General features: G+C 40.6%; 1 protein-coding gene and 1 non-coding gene across 4 annotated transcripts in view; both read left to right on the top strand.

Annotated features, from left to right (window-relative positions):
• Window positions 1-3,549: 3,549 nt before the first annotated feature.
• On the top strand, window positions 3,550-3,622 carry trnav-uac. Its single transcript has one exon. It is a non-coding gene; the product is annotated as a tRNA-Val (tRNA).
• Window positions 3,623-5,289: 1,667 nt separating this feature from the next.
• cstf2 (cleavage stimulation factor, 3' pre-RNA, subunit 2) overlaps window positions 5,290-21,092 on the top strand; it is a 34,670-nt gene continuing 18,867 nt past the window's right edge. For all 3 annotated transcript variants that reach the window (XM_034181733.1, XM_034181734.1, XM_034181735.1), the window contains exons 1-6: window positions 5,290-5,414; window positions 5,615-5,693; window positions 8,077-8,246; window positions 8,334-8,470; window positions 19,972-20,091; window positions 20,223-20,345. In XM_034181733.1, coding sequence (XP_034037624.1) covers window positions 5,327-5,414; window positions 5,615-5,693; window positions 8,077-8,246; window positions 8,334-8,470; window positions 19,972-20,091; window positions 20,223-20,345 — 717 coding nt within the window. In that variant the 5' untranslated portion in view covers window positions 5,290-5,326. The remainder of the gene's footprint in view (window positions 5,415-5,614; window positions 5,694-8,076; window positions 8,247-8,333; window positions 8,471-19,971; window positions 20,092-20,222; window positions 20,346-21,092) is intronic.

The raw sequence follows: 21,092 nt of genomic DNA, 5'->3' as shown, positions 1-21,092 counted from the left end.
ATTCAGTCATAGATAGTCCAAACTATACCTTTTTGGAATCTTTATGATCAGGAAAATAATGTGGTATAGTTTTCAGTATGGGGCAGCATGGTGCTTGGTGGTTAGCACTGTTGCCTCACAGCAAGAAGGTCATGGGATCGATTCCCACCCGTGGCCTTTCTGTGTGAAGTTTACATGTTTTCCCCACGTGTGCGTGGGTGCTCTGGGGGGAACTTGCATCAAAAACATGTGACAGACTGGCATCCAGTCCAGGGTGTACCTCGCCTCATACCCTATGACTGCTGGGATAGGCTCCAGCCCCCATGACCCTTAATTGAAGTATGTGGTTGAGGATGAGTGAGTTTCCAATACCCCTGCACAAACTGAAATTGACCTTTGTCACCATTCTTGCTGTTTTACCCCATAACTCACAACATTCAGTCATAGATAGTACAAACTATACATTTTTGGAATCTTTATGATCAGACAAATAATGTGGTATAGTTTTCAATATTACTGAAGCATTTTTATATTTTGGCCCCTCTGTAATTCTTCAATTGACCCATACCTGGCCGCCTACTGTAAATTCAAGTGGCCATTCCTTTTTTTTCAAAAGAGTTATGTCTAAGGAATATTTCTGCTGGATTTGGTGCTTGTATCACCATTTGAAGGATTGTTTCAGTTGTCTGCTGCACTATAAGAAGATGCTGGACATCACACCGGCTATACACAGGTACTGTTATTGCTGTACATAGTGGGGACAGAATTGTTCAATTTTTTTTTGTGTGTGTTGTGGCTCCTCTACTGTTCAGTGCTTGCATGGACTAAGTTTTGGGAAAGGTTGTATAGCTGAGGTACCTTTGTTAGTAAAGACATGTTTGCTGAACTTAACTTCATAGACAATGGTGTGATTTTTGTAGAAGCTGAGTGAGGAATGTGAGTCTCTGGGTTTGCAATTGTCCTGGATCAAGACTAAGATGCAGACTTACAATGATTTCCTGGACTCAGCCTTTAGAACTGTATCTGTATGAGACTAAAGTGTTGAATTTATGTAGGCATTCATTTGTCTGAGTTGTGACATTCATACTTCAGTGTTTGAGATTGTTAGATACCTGGGAAGAACTCATGATGTCGTGAGGTCGCTAGACAGTGGTGTTTGGTGATGCTGATATATTTGCAGGAGAACAAAGGTTCAAGTCTTTAGGTTCCTGGTAATTCCAATCTGACTGTATGGTTGTGAGACTTAGACAACAGCCAGTGACCTAAGCCAACAATTTGATGTCTTTGGGACTAGATCATTTCAGCAGATCCTTTGGTACCACTGGAATTACTTTGTGTCAAATGAACAGTTACGTAGGGAGTCTCGAATGAGGAGACTTGCATGGTGAGGGAACATCAGCTGTGACATTTTGGCCATTTCATAACCTCTGCTCATCATTTGGTGGACATAATACAGAATACACACCCCCCCCCCCCACCAAAAAAAAAAAAAAAAACCTGAACCCACAAAAATTGTAATAAATCCTACACAGACTTAAACTTCAGTCTGTGTACAATCATTCCTGGGGAAGACTATTGTAAATGTCTTTCCCAACATGTCTTGGTCAACCAAGGAAAAGACATTTTGCCTGGAGGCCTATTTTGCCAACAAATAATACCATTTGGAGCATAATTTTGAAAGAACATGACTGTTATACAAAGCGACCAAGGTAACTGAACCTTTGGGGAATGATCGGACACATGAAGTTTAAGTCCAGCAAATTTCAAGAGATTTGTTTGGTTTATTTCAATTTCTATGGGTTCTATTTTTTAGGGTGTGTCACCCTGTATGTGGGTGATTCTGAGACTACGGGCACTTATTATGTCCTTTGATCATATTGTATGAAAAACAGAAAAAAGGGGAAATTTCACACTTTTATAGTTATCTTTACAATGAAAGTGTGTTAAGAAATTTGTTCTAGTAGTCTATGATGCCTTTTTCAGCTTTTTTCAGCATCATTATATGATAATATTGTCGTTTTGTGCTTGTCCCACACCCAGACTTTTGATCTTCAATGATAAAAATGAATGGTAAAGAAACATTTTTTCTAATGTTTTAAAATATCTCTGAATAAAATATCAGTAAAATAATCAAAACATAATTGGGGTATTCAGTGTCATACAACTTTTGTGATTTTTTTTAAACAAAATGTAGTTGTCCCACAGTATTGCCGTAATTTCCACCACAACACTGTACTGTCCCTTTAAACAGTTTGTATGAAAGATTGTTTGGGTAGTTTCTATGGAGATAAACAGTGACATCAGAGCACATGTATATAGCGCCAAATCACAACAAACAGTTGCCCCAAGGCGCTTTATATTGTAAGGCAATGGTGTGGTGGAAATTACATTTACAAGGCCAATAGTGCCTGTAGTTAAAGAATCACCCATGTACGTCTGGTAGTAGAAAAACAAAACAAAAAAACTTTGTCAGAGTACAGATGATTGCAGGGATGGACAATTGCTCTTATTGTGGCTTTTTCTTTTCAAAGTGGCTACTGATATGGGCCTGGATTTCACCACCTCATACGGCATGTAATAACAAATTGCTATCATGAGATAACAAGGGATATCATGGCGTTGATGTTGTACAATAGGGGAATTTCAAGCACAAAACGTATTGTTGGGGTTAACGTTGGGGTTATGGTTGTGCATGAACTGTGATGTTGGGTAGTTTAAATAACAATCGTGCCGTACTAACAGCAATTCACAGTTTGCGTACGGTACCTTATCAATATCAATGCCTCTTTTGTTTTTCATTCCTTGTTAAAGAGGTTTTATGATGTTTTTCATTACTCAGTATTGCCTAAAACAAAGTTCCCCAGGCTCAAATTAGTTTGGGGTCACTAGGCCCAGTTAAATACCACTAGGGACAAAAAACCCCAACCCAATCTAGCAGTGTTTTTATATCATCTACCAGTGTCATTCACTTCATTCTTATTTGGCTATGTTGGGATAATTTTTGTCACGTGACAGATAGCAGACCACTTTTCCTGGATAGGATAAATTTATAAAGTGAATTAAAAAGTCAAATTTCACGTTAGAGAGCTCAGTTTTTGACACTGGTAGGTTACATGCAATATTTACAGTAAACTAGCTGCATGGTAAATAGCCGACTACACCCTATGACACAGGCGCAGAGGGCAGACTTCACACGCACGCACTTGATTGGTGTTAAAAGTTTAACTGAGCAGCAAAGACAAAGTCGTTTTTTGACAATAAACAGCATTCCTATCTTCTAACAGGAAATAGGCATCGATGTGGTCAGCTGGTCTAACCTGCCCACGAGCGAAACGCGAGCTGCGAAACGCGAGCTACAAAATCGCCTCGTAACTCAAAGGGAACGCGAGTCGTTGCTAACGCTGTTAGCTAAGATTCAAACGAAGTAACTTACCGGTTAAAGCGACGCGGGACTGCTAACGTTGTGTTTCGTAAAAACTGAGAAGTCAAAATGATATAAATACGATGTGAGTAGCTGTAGGAATTGTGTAACAAATTCATATAAAGTAGACGATGCATAAAGTATTTTAAGGTTCCATAGTGTAGTGGTTATCACGTCTGCTTTACACGCAGAAGGTCCTGGGTTCGAGCCCCAGTGGAACCATAATTTATTATTATTTTTTTTAGTTTATTGACTTTTTAAGTAACTATACGGTATTAAAATAACTAATCCCTAAGACACCAGAAATAAATTAATTATATTACCCGACGTACGAATTTTATTTTGTTTTATTAACGCTTATTAACGGAGGTCAGTTTTTGTGTGTTTGGGGTTTGATTTTACCATGAAAATTCACTTTTTTGAACATTGCAAGATAAAACTTTTTTTTTTTTTTCAAATTCATCAATTTCTCATTAAAAAACCTTATACTTTTTGGGGGAGTGGCTGCAGGTTGGCGTTTGTTAAGGGAGGGCTATTTACCGCCATGTAACTTTATTTCCACTTGAGCTTTCTGATGTTTTAATGGCAAGAATGCCGAAGAATGAAATGAAATAAACATTTTGATGTTAACTGGAATAAACACCAAAAAATTACACAACTCTTCCTTAGCCGAAGGACCATCTCCACACTAAATTTCACTGTAAACCTGCAGCTAGTTTACTGAAAGCAAAGGAAATACATAACCTCATTGCAAAAGGAAAGATAACTGGTTTACTTAAAACATCTCACAGCTGGATTGACAATTCCAAATAATTTAGTGTATAGGCACATACCGCTTATTAATCAATGGTAAAATGGACTGCATTTATATAGCACTTTCCGTCTGTATCAGACGCTCAAAGTGCTTTACAATAATGCCTCACATTCACCCCAGTGTCAGGGTGCTGCTATACAAGGCGCTCCAATTTTAACAGACACAGATACAAATTCTAAAGATACAAATAAATGAGTATAAATGCTTATTATCTGGTGACAGTCGAGTCTGTCCTCTCTATCTTATTAACATGATAACTCAAAAACACTGAATTTTATCACCTTGTATGTCTCCAAATGAAAAGGGCATATCATGAGGATAAACTGATTAAAGTTTGATGCACCAGATAAACACAAAGAACACCAAATACCTGTCTGTCACCTACTGGACATGCCTGGTCTTGATGTTATATTCTTGGTGGAATTAGAAGCAGGTGTCTTTGAAGTCACATGTAGCTTGAAATTAGCTTGTTTGTCAGTTATCATTTTTGATGAGGCGACGGAGCCACAAATTTGTTAGTATGAACAGTGGCCATTGATTGCGACAAGTGCTTCATGATTATCGCGGCTTCACTGTTGCACAGTCATAGTGACCCTGTAGGAGAAAATAATTTCATCTGACAAAAAAAGAAAGACTTCATCACCAAGTAAAATAGGATTTTAAATAACAGCTTAAATGCTTGTAGCTTTTGTTGAAGCTTTTGTCCCACCATTGCTGCAATGCCCTCTGATGATCAAAATCGAAATGCATTTGTATTGCCCGTCTGTTGTGACTCCTGTGGAGGAGGACTCATGTACTGGGGTAGAGTCTAAATCTTATTTAATTTCCAAAGTACTGTGACCACCCAAGGTCAAAGCTGCTTGTCAAACATTGATGCTGGATAAATTTGATCCACAAAACTCCCTTTTGTACTTGTAGTGCTTATGGCTTTTTAATTTACAGTGTTGACCAATAATTAATATTGACTGATTGTTCTATCAAGGACATTTAGGTAGCTAGTGACAAAGGTTTTGTGAAGGTCGCATGAGCAGTGAAAGGGAATAGGGCCTGTTTCTCATAGCGGACATGACGTCATTCTATTTCCTTGTGTTCTGTTGTTTTCAGTCCCCAAAATGGCGAATGCGGCGAATGCAGCTGCAGTGGTTGTTGCCGCTGCTAATCGGGATCCAGCGCTCGATCGTTCTTTGCGCTCAGTGTTTGGTATGTATATTGAGTTTTTCTTTTACCATGTATATTTTTAATTTACCTTGCGGTTTAGTACCATATTTTAATTAAATAGTTGAAATGTTTTTACGTAGCCGTTTAGCGTCCTCTCTTGCTAGCTCAGCAAGGAGGCAGTACGTGACCAACACAGAATTCAACATTTTTAATCATAAAGTTCGCGTCTGTTTAAATTTTAGTGGGAAACATTCCATATGAAGCCACGGAAGAACAGCTGAAAGACATCTTTTCCGAGGTCGGAGGAGTTGTCAGCTTCAGGTGAGTGAACAACCACAAAGTTTGTGATAAGGTAGTTCACGATCATTATGTTTGTAGCTTTGTGCCCCACAGCTAAATGCAATCAGGGTTTCCCCCAATGTTATTTGGCCTGGAAATGCCCCAAACACCCTAAATTTGGTCTTACCCACCCAAGAAATATTGGTGTTTTAATGAGATGGCATGTTGAACTACAAAATGTCTGCTACATCCACAATCCAAATTTTACCAGGTTGAGTTGGATCCAGGTTCAAGACCAGATTGGAAAGTTTAAGTACACGGGGAAGATATGATCGACTTTACGATTGCTCGGATAGATTGCAGTAAGGAGCATATGGGTAATATTTTGCACGGCTCCTCATTAGTGAGTGAGGAGAATTCTTACATGTGTGCCAGTTAATGGACACACATACGTAGTTCTAAGAACTTTGGATAACTAATATGTGCAAGTATTTAGGATGCTGTGCTATTTTGTGTGGAAAATAAATTAGTTCTAATAAATAAATCCATTGCCTAGAAGCATACATTTGTTTAGATGTGGGGTTTTGTGGGGGAAATTGTGCGGGGAAGAACTACCTACACAACAAACTTTCCAGTTTGGGTTTGAACTGGCAGAGTTAAGTCATGTCGTTTTTTTTTTCTTCGCCAAGAAAGTGGCTAGCCGTACATAGCCGTATTAATAATAGAAAATTCTATCTGTACGTAGCAGCGTTAGGGGTAGAGTTTATATGCCATGTACAAACTTCAAACTTTGTCCCATTGCAGAGTGAGATGGTAGTTAAGTGGTTGGGCGTGGGACTTTTGAGCCAAAAGACTCAGGTTCAAATCCCTATTATTTTCTCTTTTTTCTACTTTAAATGGACATATGACAATCATACCCATAGATAATTCCAAATATTTTGGAATCAGAAAATATCCATTAGATTGTCATTTCAAAAGGTAATTTCCTTTCTGTGTACAAATAGAAAGCAAAAATAAATGTATGTACCCTCATAACCACGTGACCTAGATTAATCAGTCAAAAGTGTTACACACTAATAGAATTGTGTATTATCACTGGATAAGCCACTACCATTAACTAAAGCTGAGAAGTAGTGTAATCAGAGGGGAGTAAAGATCATTAGCAGCAGTACAAAGAACAATTTTGAATTTTTTTCTCCTTTTCAAACCACATTCACCATTTTGTTTACTGGTGGCAGATAGTTTATCTCTGCTGTTTCCAAAACTACACTACTGTCCACACATTTGACTTTACCCTAACAATCAGGTACGGTTGTTGTTTTCTGACCCTGCCATGTCTCCAGATATGGAATGGATGACATCATCAGTCACTGTTTTAGCACTGCAGACAAAACAACAACTGTGTCCTAATTCCGGGACTTCATCCTTCGATGGCTGCATTTGTTGACTCTGGTGCATCGCATACATCCTTCACAGTCCAAACAATCACAAGTCTTTCAGGTTCCATATGTACAATTTTAAATAAACTACACTTTACACCCACTGCACTAACTTGTCACGCAGCTGTCAAGGTTGCTAGGTCATGTGGATAGGGCCAGGATAAGCTAATGATGCAGTTGCAAAATTCTCCGTCGGCTAGCCGGTCTTATTTCATTTCAGAACATAGATTCAGCCTTGTGCACTCTCTGAATGCCAGATATTTGTTGGACACAGCCTTCAAAGGACGTGGCCCCTGAGTTGTGACACAGCTTTTGTTTTCCTATTCTTGCCATGTCTCCAGACATGGAATGGATGACATCGTCAATCATTGTCCAGAAATGTGTTAACTTGTGTTAACTTTTGGCACTGTAGACAAAGCAACATCTTGATTGGCACTTTTACATCATGAAATATACGTCTTCTGTTGATGTTTCTGTCTAATCAAATTTATTTTCCTGGAGCATTGAATTCATGAGTTTATATTGCAATGTACCGAGTCTATAAAATTTCAAACTCAAGACTGTAATTGTGGCATTTTTTTTTTAAATTTGTAGATATTGTTAAATATAGGCAATTTTTTTGTTTACTTCCCCATAATAGTTACCAATATGGTCACAGGGAGTGCAATAACCAGACTCAGAAATCCTTAAAATACCCATTGAAATTACTGATGCAGCAGGGCAACGCACCCCAAAGTTCTCTGGCTTTCATGGTGATTGGTGCAGCACAGACACACTACCTTAATTGTCTTCCCCCCAAATCAACATGTATAGGGGAAAAAAGATCTTGACTGTGTTTTTGGCTCTTAATAACTTTGTTGATTTTGGAAATGTACAAATAAATACATGTCACTTTTTCATAACTTGGAAGTCCACAATATTTTGACACTAAAGGATGTTTTCCTGCTGAAATGTGGACTCTGTCATGCTTGTCTTGGGACTTCCAGGTTAGTGTATGACAGGGAAACGGGAAAGCCAAAGGGATATGGCTTCTGTGAATACCACGACCAGGAGACGGCCCTCAGTGCCATGAGGAACCTGAATGGGAGAGAGTTCAGCGGTCGGGCTCTCCGTGTTGACAATGCAGCGAGCGAGAAAAACAAGGAAGAGCTGAAGAGTAAGTGCTAACGTCCTGTACAGTGTCTTTCTTAAAACAAAATGAAGTGTTATAAGTACAGTTGCGTGCTGTTTTTGTCTTCCACAGACTTGGGAACTGGTGCACCCATTATTGAGTCTCCATATGGAGATAGTGTCTCACCGGAGGAGGCTCCAGAGTCCATCAGCAGAGCTGTGGCCAGTCTGCCACCAGAACAGATGTTCGAACTCATGAAACAGATGAAGGTATAAAAGTTTAACTCTTCTTGGTTGGTCACATTCAGAAGTGATTGCATCTTCCATCAGATCAGAATGATGAGCGTGCACATTGCCACCTCACACAATAGCACCGCATCAGTCTTCACCTTTCTTTGGTATGTTGTAACTGCAGTTGTAATAACTGTCACTGTTATAACTATTACAATAGTGGGCACAAATGCACAGTTAATTCAGCCACTGTTATAATAAATATGAGTAAATACGAGTATGAGTACACGTCTCCGTGGCTTTATAGTCAGATAATCACATTTTTTAATAACTATTACAATAGTGGGTGAAATTGCGCAGTTTAAGTTCAACCACTGTCGGAATAATTATTACACGACTGGTTATGTTTCCCATGCGATTTTGCCTGCTATTGTAAAATTATTACTGTATTAATATAATATAAAGGCATTTTTGAATAGGGTGAATGCACAGATGCTGGAGTTCAAATGAGACAGTCATGTCAGTTACCAGTTTCAATCTCTGTGATCTAGTTGTCACAGAGACTTCTTATTCTCAATAGGATGAAGAAATAATGGTCAAGCTTTAATTCTTTGAGGTGGCTGGGTCACAGCAGGACCATTGAAAACTGTAATCGATGTGACAGTCTAATGGAATTGCCATCATCTACCTTTCTAAGTATTTCTGTAAAATCTGTTCTTGGTAATCAGATCTGCTACTAACAGACAAAGGCAGAAAGCCTCTGTCTGATTCGCATTTTCTCAAACACATGCCCCAATTTTATGAAACAGTAGAAATAACGGTGGTGGCATCAGTAACATTTTGAGGGCTGTAAAGATGGAATCAGGAGTTGATCATCTTTCTGTATCATTGTATGGTAGTGTTCTTATTTTAGAGCTTCAGTGCATGAAAATTCAGTAAGGTATATCTTATATGACAACTGTTGATGGGTATCATTAAGATTTTATCGGTCCAGGTGTTTGTTTTTTTTATTCCAGAGCAGAAAGTTCTTGGTTCAAGACCATCTGTGTCTGTTCTCCATGCAGAGTGGAGTTATGTCATTAAGGGCATCTGGTGTAACACGTGCCAAATCAACAGGCAGATCCATATCAGATTTGCTTTAGTGACACCAAGGCGGGAAAAAAGAGATACAGATAAGAAACTATTACTCTGGTACAGCTCATCAATTTGGTACTTTAATTGTATTTTTAGCTGTACTTTATGGAGAGGAAAAAATCTAAAATTAAGAGTAGAATTAACAATGTTGTATTTTCTAGATACCATTTAACAAACAGCCTTGTCTTCTGCAAGCACACTTTTGAGTGTTTAATAGACTGTTGTTGCATTGTTTGGTGCTTGCGCAATAAATACTCAAAAAGTCACTCACGTGGTGTGCCTTGGGGTGCAAAGTGTTAAGTGAGCAGTTCTCGGACATGCATGCTGTGCTTAAAATCTATAGATACTGCAACAAATTTCTGTAACCTGCCCAAAGAAGGGTGGTCAAAGTCCTTTAACCCTGTAAGACCCACTGTTGCAGAATTACAACAATTTTTGTTATCCCCAAAAAACTTTATTTTTTTATTTTTGTTTTTTTGGGGGGGTTAAACCACATTAACATACTCATTTGGTCCTATTGTTCAGCTTTAGAATGGTATTTGGTCATACATTTGTATATAAGGCCTGCCCTGGGGTTCAGAAGTCACACAACCTCCAGATTTTTGAGACGCCATCATCCTCTCAATTCATTGGATTGGATTCATCTCTTTAAAGTAAGTAAAAGGCTTTAAATACTTTTTGTGTGTTTGTTACAGTGTCTAGAACATGTCCATATGTAGTCATTGTTGAAAATGTGTCTTTTATTTAGAGCTTGTTTTATAGTTGTTACAATATTACAACGCTGGGTGATTGTGGTAGTCAAAAAAAATAGTTTTGAGAGGAACTTCAATATAAATTTAAACTACACATGATTTACACACTCTAGCCTTATATTAGATTACATATTATTGTATTAGAAACTAGTGTGCAATGATATATTGCCATACATATATTTTTTCATTTACTTATGGTTTTTAACCACCTTCAACACTCAATATTTTCCCCTTTTCACATAAAGCAAGACTTTCTAACAAAGTAATTCTGTTAGTCCACATCTACCCCTTGTCTTGGTTCATGATTACAATGTTCAGATCAATTCATAGTCAAAGCTGTAGTGGGGGATGCTTTGGGGCATGTTTCCATTGTTCTGTAACAGGTGATGATGCTCAGGAATGTAAGGTGGTGTTGTAACTTGGAAGCGACCTGCACATCTATTAGTATGACAATCAGAGTTTATGATCATTCAGCTGTACAGTGTTGTGTAACCAGTTAAATGTGTGAATGGGTTACTTTAGTGCAATGTGTAAGCACTTCACACTGAAATCAATTTCCCCACCATCCCCTCTTTTTATACAGTTTATCTAGAATCTGCAGGTGGTACCCGAAGAGCACAATTCTGTGGATGAGATGATGATTCCTTTCAAGGGGAAGTTCAGCAGCATCAAGCAGTACTGTATATGCGAGGCACGCCACACCCATGGGGGTTCAAAGTGTGGGTGAGAGCTGGAATCTCCTGCATGATGCTTGACTTTGGTGTTTAGCAAAGGAGCGTGAACACTGGAGTACGAGTCAGATTTGAACTTGGATTGTCAGGTGATGTTGTGATGAAGCTTGCCTCCACACTTCTAAAGGGTCAGAACTACAAGGTCTACATAGACAACTACTTCACCTCTGTTCCACTGGTAGTGAAGCTCCTTGAGCAAGGAATCCATTATGTGGGAACAGCCAGGCAGGTTCGCCTTCCCAACTGCAACCTTGAAGATGAAGAGATCTTGAAGAAGAAGGGTAGAGGAAGCTTTGACTACAGAGTGGAGGGGAAACACAACATCTTTGCTGCCAAATGGCATGACAACAGAGCCGTCACACTTGTGTCATCCTTCGCTGGACCAGAACCTGTGCAGAAGAGTCAACGCTGGGACAAAGACACCAAAACCTACGTTGATGTTGAACAGCCTTACATTGTGGGTACCTACTTGTAACATACATCAACTAGTGATGCATCCTGGACACATCATCAGTGATGTTACCCGGGATCACAGAGTGTTTCGGGTCTTTCAAACATCATACACTCTCCTCCGGCGACCCAACCAGGGGTGATCAATCCCCCAGCTTGTGTCCAGGAAGCGCTACCCTACCCACGGATCTCCTCGCCTGATCCACAGCCATCGCGAGGCAACCTCTGCCGACTCTGTGGCTTCCTTAATGGCTCTACGCTTGTTGGCCCCCGTGATGCCCAGGATGTTGTAGACCCTGCAGAGGGACTGGCCTGCGAACCTTTTGCATCCCACCTCAATGGGCTCACATCTTGCTTGCCATCCGTTGCAACAACACTCCTCCAGCAGATCCTGGTACTTGGCCCTCTTCCGCTCATTGGCCTCCTCGATACGATCTTCCCAGGGGATCGTAAGTTCTAGGAGCACCACCTGCTTGGAGCTCACTGAGGTCAGCACCACATCTGGCCTTAGAGATGTTTTGGCTACATTCTCTGGGAACCTTAATTGCTTCCCTAGGTCCACTTTCAGTTCCCAGTCTTGTGCCGTTGCTAGAAGGCCAGCAGAAGAGTTCCTGGCGGCAGCTGTTGGTTCTTCCCCAGCTCTGACGAAGGAAATGGTCTTCTTCACTTGGCGAAGACGCTTACACTGCATAATCCCCATGCAGATGGTGTTTGCTATGGCCTTCAAGACCTGGTCATGCTGCCAGCGGTAGCGCCCCTCGCTCAGGCCTCTCAGACAGCAGCTCAAGATGTGCTCCAGGGTCCCTTTCTTCTGGCACAGAGCACACGCTGGCGACTCCACCTTCCCCCACAAGAACAGGTTGGACGGGCTTGGCAGTACGTCATAGACAGCCTGGATCAGAAATTTTATGCGCTGGGGCTCGGCTCTCCACAACTCGGTCCAAGTGACTTTGCGCTCCACTGCCTGCTCCCATCACGTCCAGGCTCCCTGCTGCCACATTCCCACCATCCTGCCTGCTCTCTCGTCTTCAACTGCCGCTCGCACTTCCTCCAGGAGCAGTGCTCTCTTATCTTTCCCCTTTGCCTTGTCGTAGTGAGGTGTTATACTGCAGCCCACGCCTGCTCTTCCCCGCACCACTGTCCCCACCAGAGCTCTGTGCCGCAGCCGTGATTCTGTAACATCTACTGCCTCTGCTGCCCTCCATTTCCGCCCGGTCCTGACTTCAATCCCAGCTTGAGAGATTTATGGGTCACATGACTCCCTAGTGCGGCTCACCTTGAATTCCTCATTCAGGCTCCAGATGGGGAGCTTCAGCATGTTGTTTTTCCCATACAGGGCGATGCTGCTCAGACTTTGCGGTAGATCCAGCCACTTCCGCAGGAACCTGCTGACCCTCTTCTCAAAGCCTTTGACTGTGGAGATCGGTACCTCGTACGCTAAAAGGGGCCAGAGAATTCTTGGGAGGATACCATGCTGGTACACCCAGGCCTTGAACTTGCCCGGGAGACCTGACTTGTCCACGGTGGTTAACCAACCTTCTAACTCCTGGTTGGTCAACTGGATGGCTGCTGTATCTCTCAGGCTGCAGTCAAAAACCTTCTCCAGGCTCTTCACTGGCTTGTTGGTGATGGATGGAATCTGGGTGCCTCCAAGTGTAAAGTGAAACTTTTTTTTTTTGATCAAAGTATTTTTATTAGTTTTTTCCATTTTTACGCAAAAAGCAAACAATGAACACAAACTTAAAATAACCCTCCCACCCCACCCCTTCTAAACCGGATCAACTATAATAATAACTAAACTGTACAGGCATCTAAGGACACACAAACACAATCTTAAGTACTGCATGTTAGTATGCATCACAGACCCTGATAGTATCTAAACTAAAACATCTGCAGGTAAGCTCTCAAAATAAGATAGAAATGGCTGCCATGTATCAAGATAGACCTTGACAGATCCTTTTACAGTATATCTGATCTTCTCCAAATGAATATGATACATAACTTCTCTCATCCATTGACCATATGAAGGTGGATGTAGATTCTTCCATTGGCAGAGAATGAGTCTCCTGGCCAACAAAGAACAAAACGCAATCATAGCCTTCTGTTTTTTACTGAATAGGGCCTCCAGAGGAACAACACCAAACAGAGAGGTCAGTGGAGATGGATGGACAGTCCTACCACAGACTGCAGAAAGTGTCTTGAAAACAGATTGCCAATAACCATGTAGTTTTGGACAGGTCCAAAATGTGTGAACCAGTGAGGTCGGTGACTGTTTGCAGCGGTTGCATGCCGGGTCCAGGTCAGGTTTAAACTTTGACAATTTGTCCTTAGACCAATGCAGACGATGGACGACTTTAAACTGAAGAACAGAATGTCTCAGACATATTGAAGATGAATAAATGTTCTTGATAATGATTCCCCACATTGAATCTGATATGGTTTCACCCAAGTCCAGCTCCCATTTATGTTTAAGGGAGTCCAAGCTCATCTCATAGTGATAGCTCAGCAGTTTGTAAATCCGGCTGAGTGTCCGTTTTGGAAAAGTTTTGTACTCCAGAATCGAGTCCACCAAATTCTTAGAAGGGCACACAGGGAAACTAACAGAGTTTGACCTCACAAAATGTCTGACTTGGAGATATTTAAAAAATGTGAAGAGTGGAGACCAAATTTCTGTACCAGCTGGTCATAAGAGGCAAAGATATTATCTACATAGAGATCATAAAGTGAATACACACCTTTAAGAGCCCAGGTATTAAAAGTTGCATCAGTCAAAGAAGGGGCAAACATATGATTGTTTGACACTGGGGCAAAAAACAATAGTTCTGTAAAGTGACATGACCTCCTGAACTGATTCCAAAATTTCAGTGTGTGGGTAACAACAGGATTACAAGTATAGGTTGAGAGTGGATTTGTAAATGGTAGCTGAGAGCAGAGTAAAGCAGATGCGGAGCTAGATGTGATCGAGGCTTTTTCCAGAGCCACCCAACTAGGGGGATTATCTGTTTCCAACCAGAGTAATAAGGCTCTGATATTCGCTGCCCAATAATAAAACATAAAATTGGGCAATGACATACCACCAAGGCTACGGGGCATCTGTAAGATCCTTTTGCCAATTTGAGGGTGCCGTTTATTCCAAATAAATGTGGACAACTGATTGTTTGACTTGAAAAAAAATGATTTTGTCAAAAATATTGGCAAGTTCTGAAACAAATACAAAAATTTAGGTAATATTGTCATTCTGATTGACTTAATCCTTCCCCAGAGAGAGAGATAGAGTTTGCCACCTAGTGATATCATGCTTAAGATTTACCAGTAGAGGTAAATAATTAGCCTGATAAAGCTCCTTATAGTCTCGTGTTACCCAAATGCCAAGATATTTAAATTTTTTTGTGTTAATTTTGGGACATTTTTGTGTTATATGGGACATTGCCCTCAAGCTTTGCATTTAAAGAAGACACAGGCATGAGCTCACTCTTCTGGAGATTAACCTTATAACCAGATACTCGCCCAAATTCTTGAAGCAAAGCAAGTAGTTCAGGAATACTAGAGAGGGGGTCTGAAATGTATAAAAGGGTATCATCTGCATATAAAGAAACCTTATGTTCCATACCAAACCGGTTTATGCCCTTAATAAGTAAATTACTGCGTAGCGCTACTGCCAGTGGTTCTATTGCGATTGCAAATAACAATGGAGAGAGTGGACATCCCTGTCTTGTACCACGTTGTAATTTGAAATAGCCAGATATATTATTATTAGTACGTACTGCTGCCATTGGAGATGAATAGAGTAGTTTTACCCACAACAGATATTTAGGGCCAAATTTAAAAGACTCTAAGGTCTTAAAGAGAAATCTCCATTCCACACGATCAAATGCTTTATCAGCATCCAACGAAAGTACAACTTCATCATTCTTATGACCGTGTGGAACAGAGGTATATAAAACATTAAACAGTCGCCTGATATTAAAAAAAGATTGACGTTTTTTTACAAACCCTGTCTGGTCAGATGAGACAATCATAGGGACCACGTGTTCGAGACGTCTTGCTAAAACCTTTGCCAGGATTTTTGCATCAGTGTTCAAAAGAGATATTGGGCAATATGAGCTACAGTTCAAGGGGTCTCTATCTTTCTTCAGTAGCAATGATATAGTGTAAAGTGAAACTTGTTGGTAACCTTTCCTTTCTTCAGCACAAGGGATCTGGATTTTACAGGCTTGAAGGTCATGCGGGCTCAGGTGGTTAGTTCCTCCAGACCCCTCAAGATCCACCTGCTCCCTGGGACATTTGGTGTTGTCACAGTCAGGTCGTCCATGAAGGCCCTGATGTGCGGCAGCCTGATGCCGGACTTAGTTAGGGGCCCTCTGCACTGAACAACAAATACATGGGAGGCCTGGATTTGTTGGACTCATTCACAGCGAAATACCCTAACCCTAGTCCAAATGGTCCTTCTTCAAAGAAAGTATGTGCACACCCCCCACATGATGTGCACAAGGACCAAACTGGACATTTCCCCATGAAGATGAAGAGAGGACGCTGCAGACTTTGCAGTAAAGGGTATACGAACACCCAATGTTTCAAGTGTGGTGTCTGCCTCTGTTTTTCAGAGGACAAGAACTGCTTCTGGGAATATCACTGTGAATAAATAGCAAAGTTCTTGTCTTGCAATAAATGACTGTTCACAACAACATGAATGAGATTTTCATGTTTTACTGTTCTGGCACAAAAGCAAAACCCTGCAAATAAATTCTTAGTTCTGTATTGTTGGTCAGACAGTGACCACAAATACAGGAGATTCTGCTCCCCTTAGAGCCCAACGTTGCAATATTAAGTTTCCATAAAAACTTAAAAAAACATTTAAAAAAATCTAATTTTCACTCTCAAAGGCCTCCTGTAACAACATCTTAATGGTTGAAATGTTTTTGTGTGTGTGTTTTTCTGTATGTGGGTTTTACAGGGTTAAACATGTCCCAGATGTGTTTCTGGTTGGTAGCACACACGTCACACTACACTGTCACAGTCTTTGAATAACGATTTCCCCCCAATCCAATAGCAGAAGTGGGATAGTAGAGAAGCTTGAATCTTCGACTGGACTGGGTTGCTTGACGCAAGGACGTTTCGCTTCAAATCGCAGAAGCTTCCTCAGCTAAAATTCTTGCTCTGGTGGTCTGACTTCTGTCTTGACTCTTGTAGAGAAGAATAATCAAGAAGTCACAACAGCTGGAGTTTTAAACCTAACCAGACCCCTCCTACCACGAGGCAGACTGCTATAGGCCAGTGACTAAACAATAGCTCTAATTAGCACCTATTGTGCTCTAGTTAGCACCCTCCTAATGACAGGGCAGCTGTCCCTCCTAATGATGGGACGGACCCTCTCCTGATGGCTCCCTTGACGACTCTGCTGATGACGTGAATGACTCATTACCATGAACAAAAGACTGAAACTGCTTTGACCTGAGTACCCCATTGTAAACGGGATAAAGCGTATCTCAGACCCCCTCCCCGGTTAAGGCTGGGTTTCAAACGTTTCACAAAGAATGCCTCCTTGACCCCTCTCTCAAACCATTTCTTCTCTCTGGCTAATATTTTAACTTCCTTGTCCTCAAACGTGTGGTTAGTGTCTTTAAGGTGGAGATGAACTGCAGACTGAGGTCCACTGGCACCCTCTCTGTAGTGCTGGTATAGCCTTTTGTGTAAAGGTTGCTTAGTCTCACCTATGTAGTGTTCGTTACAGTTTTCCTGACATCTGATTGAATACACTACATTGCTCTGTTTGTAACTAGGGATCCTGTCGTTAGGGTGAACTAATTTCTGTCTTAAGGTGTTAACCGGTTTAAAGTAAACTGGGATTTGGTGCTGTCTGAAGATCATCTGTAGTTTTTCCCCTACTCCTGCTAAATAAGGGAGAGACACTCCTCTTCTTCTTGTCTCCGTCTTCTTCTTCTTGTCTCCTTCTTCTGTCTATCTGGTCTCTTTGTTCTCTGGGACTTCTGCACTTTGTCCAGGGACCATCGTGGGTACCCACATACTGTGAGGGCTTTCTGGACAAGTTGTTGTTCTTTAGCCCTTCCCTCTGCAGTTGTGGGCACCTGTAGGGCTCTGTGTTGAAGCGTCCTGATCACTCCGAGCTTGTGTTCAAGGTGGTGTGAATTTTCCTCGGATTTCACTATTTTCATTTCACAGCCCTGATATTCGTTTTGTGAATTGTTCTATAATTTATGTCTGTCGCATGGCCCAAGCAGAGTGTCACCCCTTTGAGTCTGGTCTGCTTGAGGTTTCTTCCTCAGAGGGTGTTTTTCCTTACCACTGTTGCTCTGGGGGTTAGTAAGGTTAGTATAGCAGATAACTGTAAGAATCATTCAAATCCGGTTACAAGCACCAAAATTTGACTGTATACCTTTTGGTACATAGTGTAGAAAAATAACTTTAGCCATTTGAATTTTCAGTAGGGGGCCAAATAGGATTGCACAGGGTCAAAATAAAAAAAATGTTCCAATCATATTGAAAGTGATACCACATTATGTATCTTATGACAGTGATTCCAAAAAGGTATAGTTTGGACTATCTATAACTTAAAGTTGCTCCAGTTTTGGTAAAACGTGGTGCAAATTATTGGTTAAACTAATAGGATTAACAAATGGAATAGTTCTGTGTTGAATGTTTGGTCTCCAAAGTAAAGGTCAAACAATGTCGACGTCCATTGGATTCTGTGACATGTGACGTATGTTACCCCATAACATAACTAAGCACGACACATAGTGCAAACTATTCCTTTTTTAAAATCCTAATTCAACCAATAATTTGCATCATGGTTTACCATAGTTGGAGCAACTTTAACTTTTGACCCCTGTACAAACTGAAAGTGACCTTTGTCGCCATGCTTGCTGTTTTTACCCCATAACTCCATAACATTCAGTCAGATAGTTCAAACTATACCTTTTTGGAATCTTTGATCAGACACATAATGTGGTATAGCTTTCAATATGATTGGAACTTTGTTTTTTTTACCCCATGCAGTTCTTCAGTTGACCCCTACTTAGCCTCCTATTGAAATTTCAAATAGCTAATGTTATTTTTCTAATATATGTACCAAAAGGATTCCTCTGCAAATATTCTGTTATCTGCTGCACTATTAGACCTTACTTGTGTGATGCACCTTGAGGCAACTCTGTTGTGATTTGGCGCTATATAAATGAAAATAAGTTGAAAAATTGAATTGAAATTCAAACAGTGGAACATTTCTTTCTGTGATCTGCAGCATTGTTTTTCAGCTTTTACAAATTTCTGTGTGCAATATTAGTAAAGCATTTGTCCAAATATCTGTCACGAAGGCAGTTTGGATTACAGGGTATGTCATGTACGGTATGTTAATGTTACCCCTCATATTTAGGGGGGTAAAGTGGAACTGTACAGAAGCAGAAAATATTAAAAGGATACGCGAGTAGGTATGCATGTCTCTCACCACACTTTGGAACTATATAGTTTAATTTATAGATAATGTTGCAATGGGGAAATGGCATGTTTATGTTGGTTTATTTATTTATGTAATATTTGTTAATTTCTATCAAGCTTTTTGATTCTGTCTGAGTATAGTGTAATGGACCTTTATGATGTGCCATATTATTACAACAAATCACCAGAATGAGGTCTTTATTAATTAAGAGGTTTTTAAATTTTTTAGTATGTTGGGTGTTTTTATTATTATAATTATTATTTTTATGAAACTGTCTTTTCACACTAGGTAAAAGGTAGTTTACTTTTCCAGTATGCAACATTTTGGTATTTTATCTGATTTCCTGACTCCAGTCAGCAGTTTTAATTAAAATAAATACGACTTTGTCAAATGTTTAGAACCAAAATCTGACTGAATATTGTATGTAAAGGTTTGACAATTACATGGCACCTAGATGAGGAATGTATACAGCATAAAACTGTGCATGTCATATACATGTAATTTGAATTCCCCCCCTCCCCACCTTAAGTTAATTGCCGTACCATGTATGTAATGCTGCTGATGGTAGTGTTTTTTTGTTTTTTTTTTTTCTTTTCTCTAAATGTGTTGATTGTTGGATCTCATTTCTGGTCACCTCAAGCCTGATGACTTCATGTAGATGGTCTTCAGTAATTCTGAGTGCTGGTCCGTTTGTCTTTCTCAGTGCTGCCAGAGTAGCATTATCTTTTCACAGCTGGTAGTTTGAACGTCACAATGTGAATATTTCCCCCCTCATACACGAAAAAGTGTTAAGTTGTGCCAGAGCTTGTACCGGTGTGGGGGGACAGTGCTCGCACTCATCCTGAATCTGCTGTTCGATACTGGGAATGCTGCCTTTTTGGTTGGTCATTGACATGTATTTGAATTATGAATGTGTTTTGTAACATTTTCATAGTAAACTTTTCACGTTATAATTGTAGATTTAATCACAGGTGTGTGAAGTCATGTGTGGATTCTGTTTGAAATTTAGATTTCTGCTTTCAGCTGTGTGTGCAAAACAGTCCCCAGGAGGCCAGGAACATGCTGTTGCAAAACCCTCAGCTGGCCTATGCGCTGCTGCAGGCCCAAGTGGTCATGCGGATTGTTGACCCTGAGATAGCCTTGGTGAGATACGTTTCTCTGACAAAGTTTATTTGATGCCGTCAAGGCAGACTTTGCCGTTTAATCTGACAGATACAAACATTTTTGAGCTGTGCTCCTGAACCAGAAGAAATTTTGTATTAACCCATTTCTAGAAAATGCTTCACCGTCAAGCTGCAGTCCAGCCTCTGATTACTAGTGGCCAGGGAGCAGGAGCACCGGCAGCCAACCCCCCTCCGGCTCAGCCCAGTGTGCCAGTTTCACAGCCACAGCCTGTGGTAAGTACAAAAAAATTTAAATCCATCCATTTTCTATACCTGCTTACTCCAGTTAAAGTTCACGGGGGGGGGGGGGGGGGGGGTGCTTGAGCCTATCCCAGCAGTGATTGGGCATAAGGTGGGGTACAACCCAGACAGGACGCCAGTCTGTCGCAGGGCCACATATAGACAAATGAACACATGCCCCCTGGACATACAGTAGTGTTCAGAATAGTAGTGCTATGTGACTAAAAAGATTAATCCAGGTTTTGAGTATATTTCTTATTGTTACATTGGAAACAAGGTACCAGTAGATTCTCACAAATCCAATAAGACCAAGCATTCATGATATGCACACTCTTAAGGCTATGAAATTGGGCTATTAGTAAAAAAAAAAAAAGTAGAAAAGTGGGTGTTCACAATAATAGTAGTGTGGCATTCAGTCAGTGAGTTCATCAATTTTGTGGAACAAACATGTGTGAATCAGGTGTCCCCTATGTAAGGATGAAGCCAGCACCTGTTGAACATGCTTTTCTCTTTGAAAGCCTGAGGAAAATGGGACGTTCAAGACATTGTTCAGAAGAACAGCTTAGTTTGAGTAAAAGTTGATTGGAGAGGGGAAAACTTGTACGCAGGTGCAAAAAATTATAGGCTGTTCATCTGCAATGATCTCCATTGCTTTAAGATGGGCAAAAAAACCAGAGACGCGTGGAAGAAAATGGAAAACAACCTTCAAAATGGATAGAAGAATAACCAGAATGGCAAAGG

Source organism: Thalassophryne amazonica, chromosome 11 (genome assembly GCF_902500255.1).
Source record: "Thalassophryne amazonica chromosome 11, fThaAma1.1, whole genome shotgun sequence".
Lineage (NCBI taxonomy): Eukaryota > Metazoa > Chordata > Actinopteri > Batrachoidiformes > Batrachoididae > Thalassophryne > Thalassophryne amazonica.
Note: the sequence above shows the minus strand (reverse complement) of the source record. Positions and strands in the feature narration are given on the sequence as shown.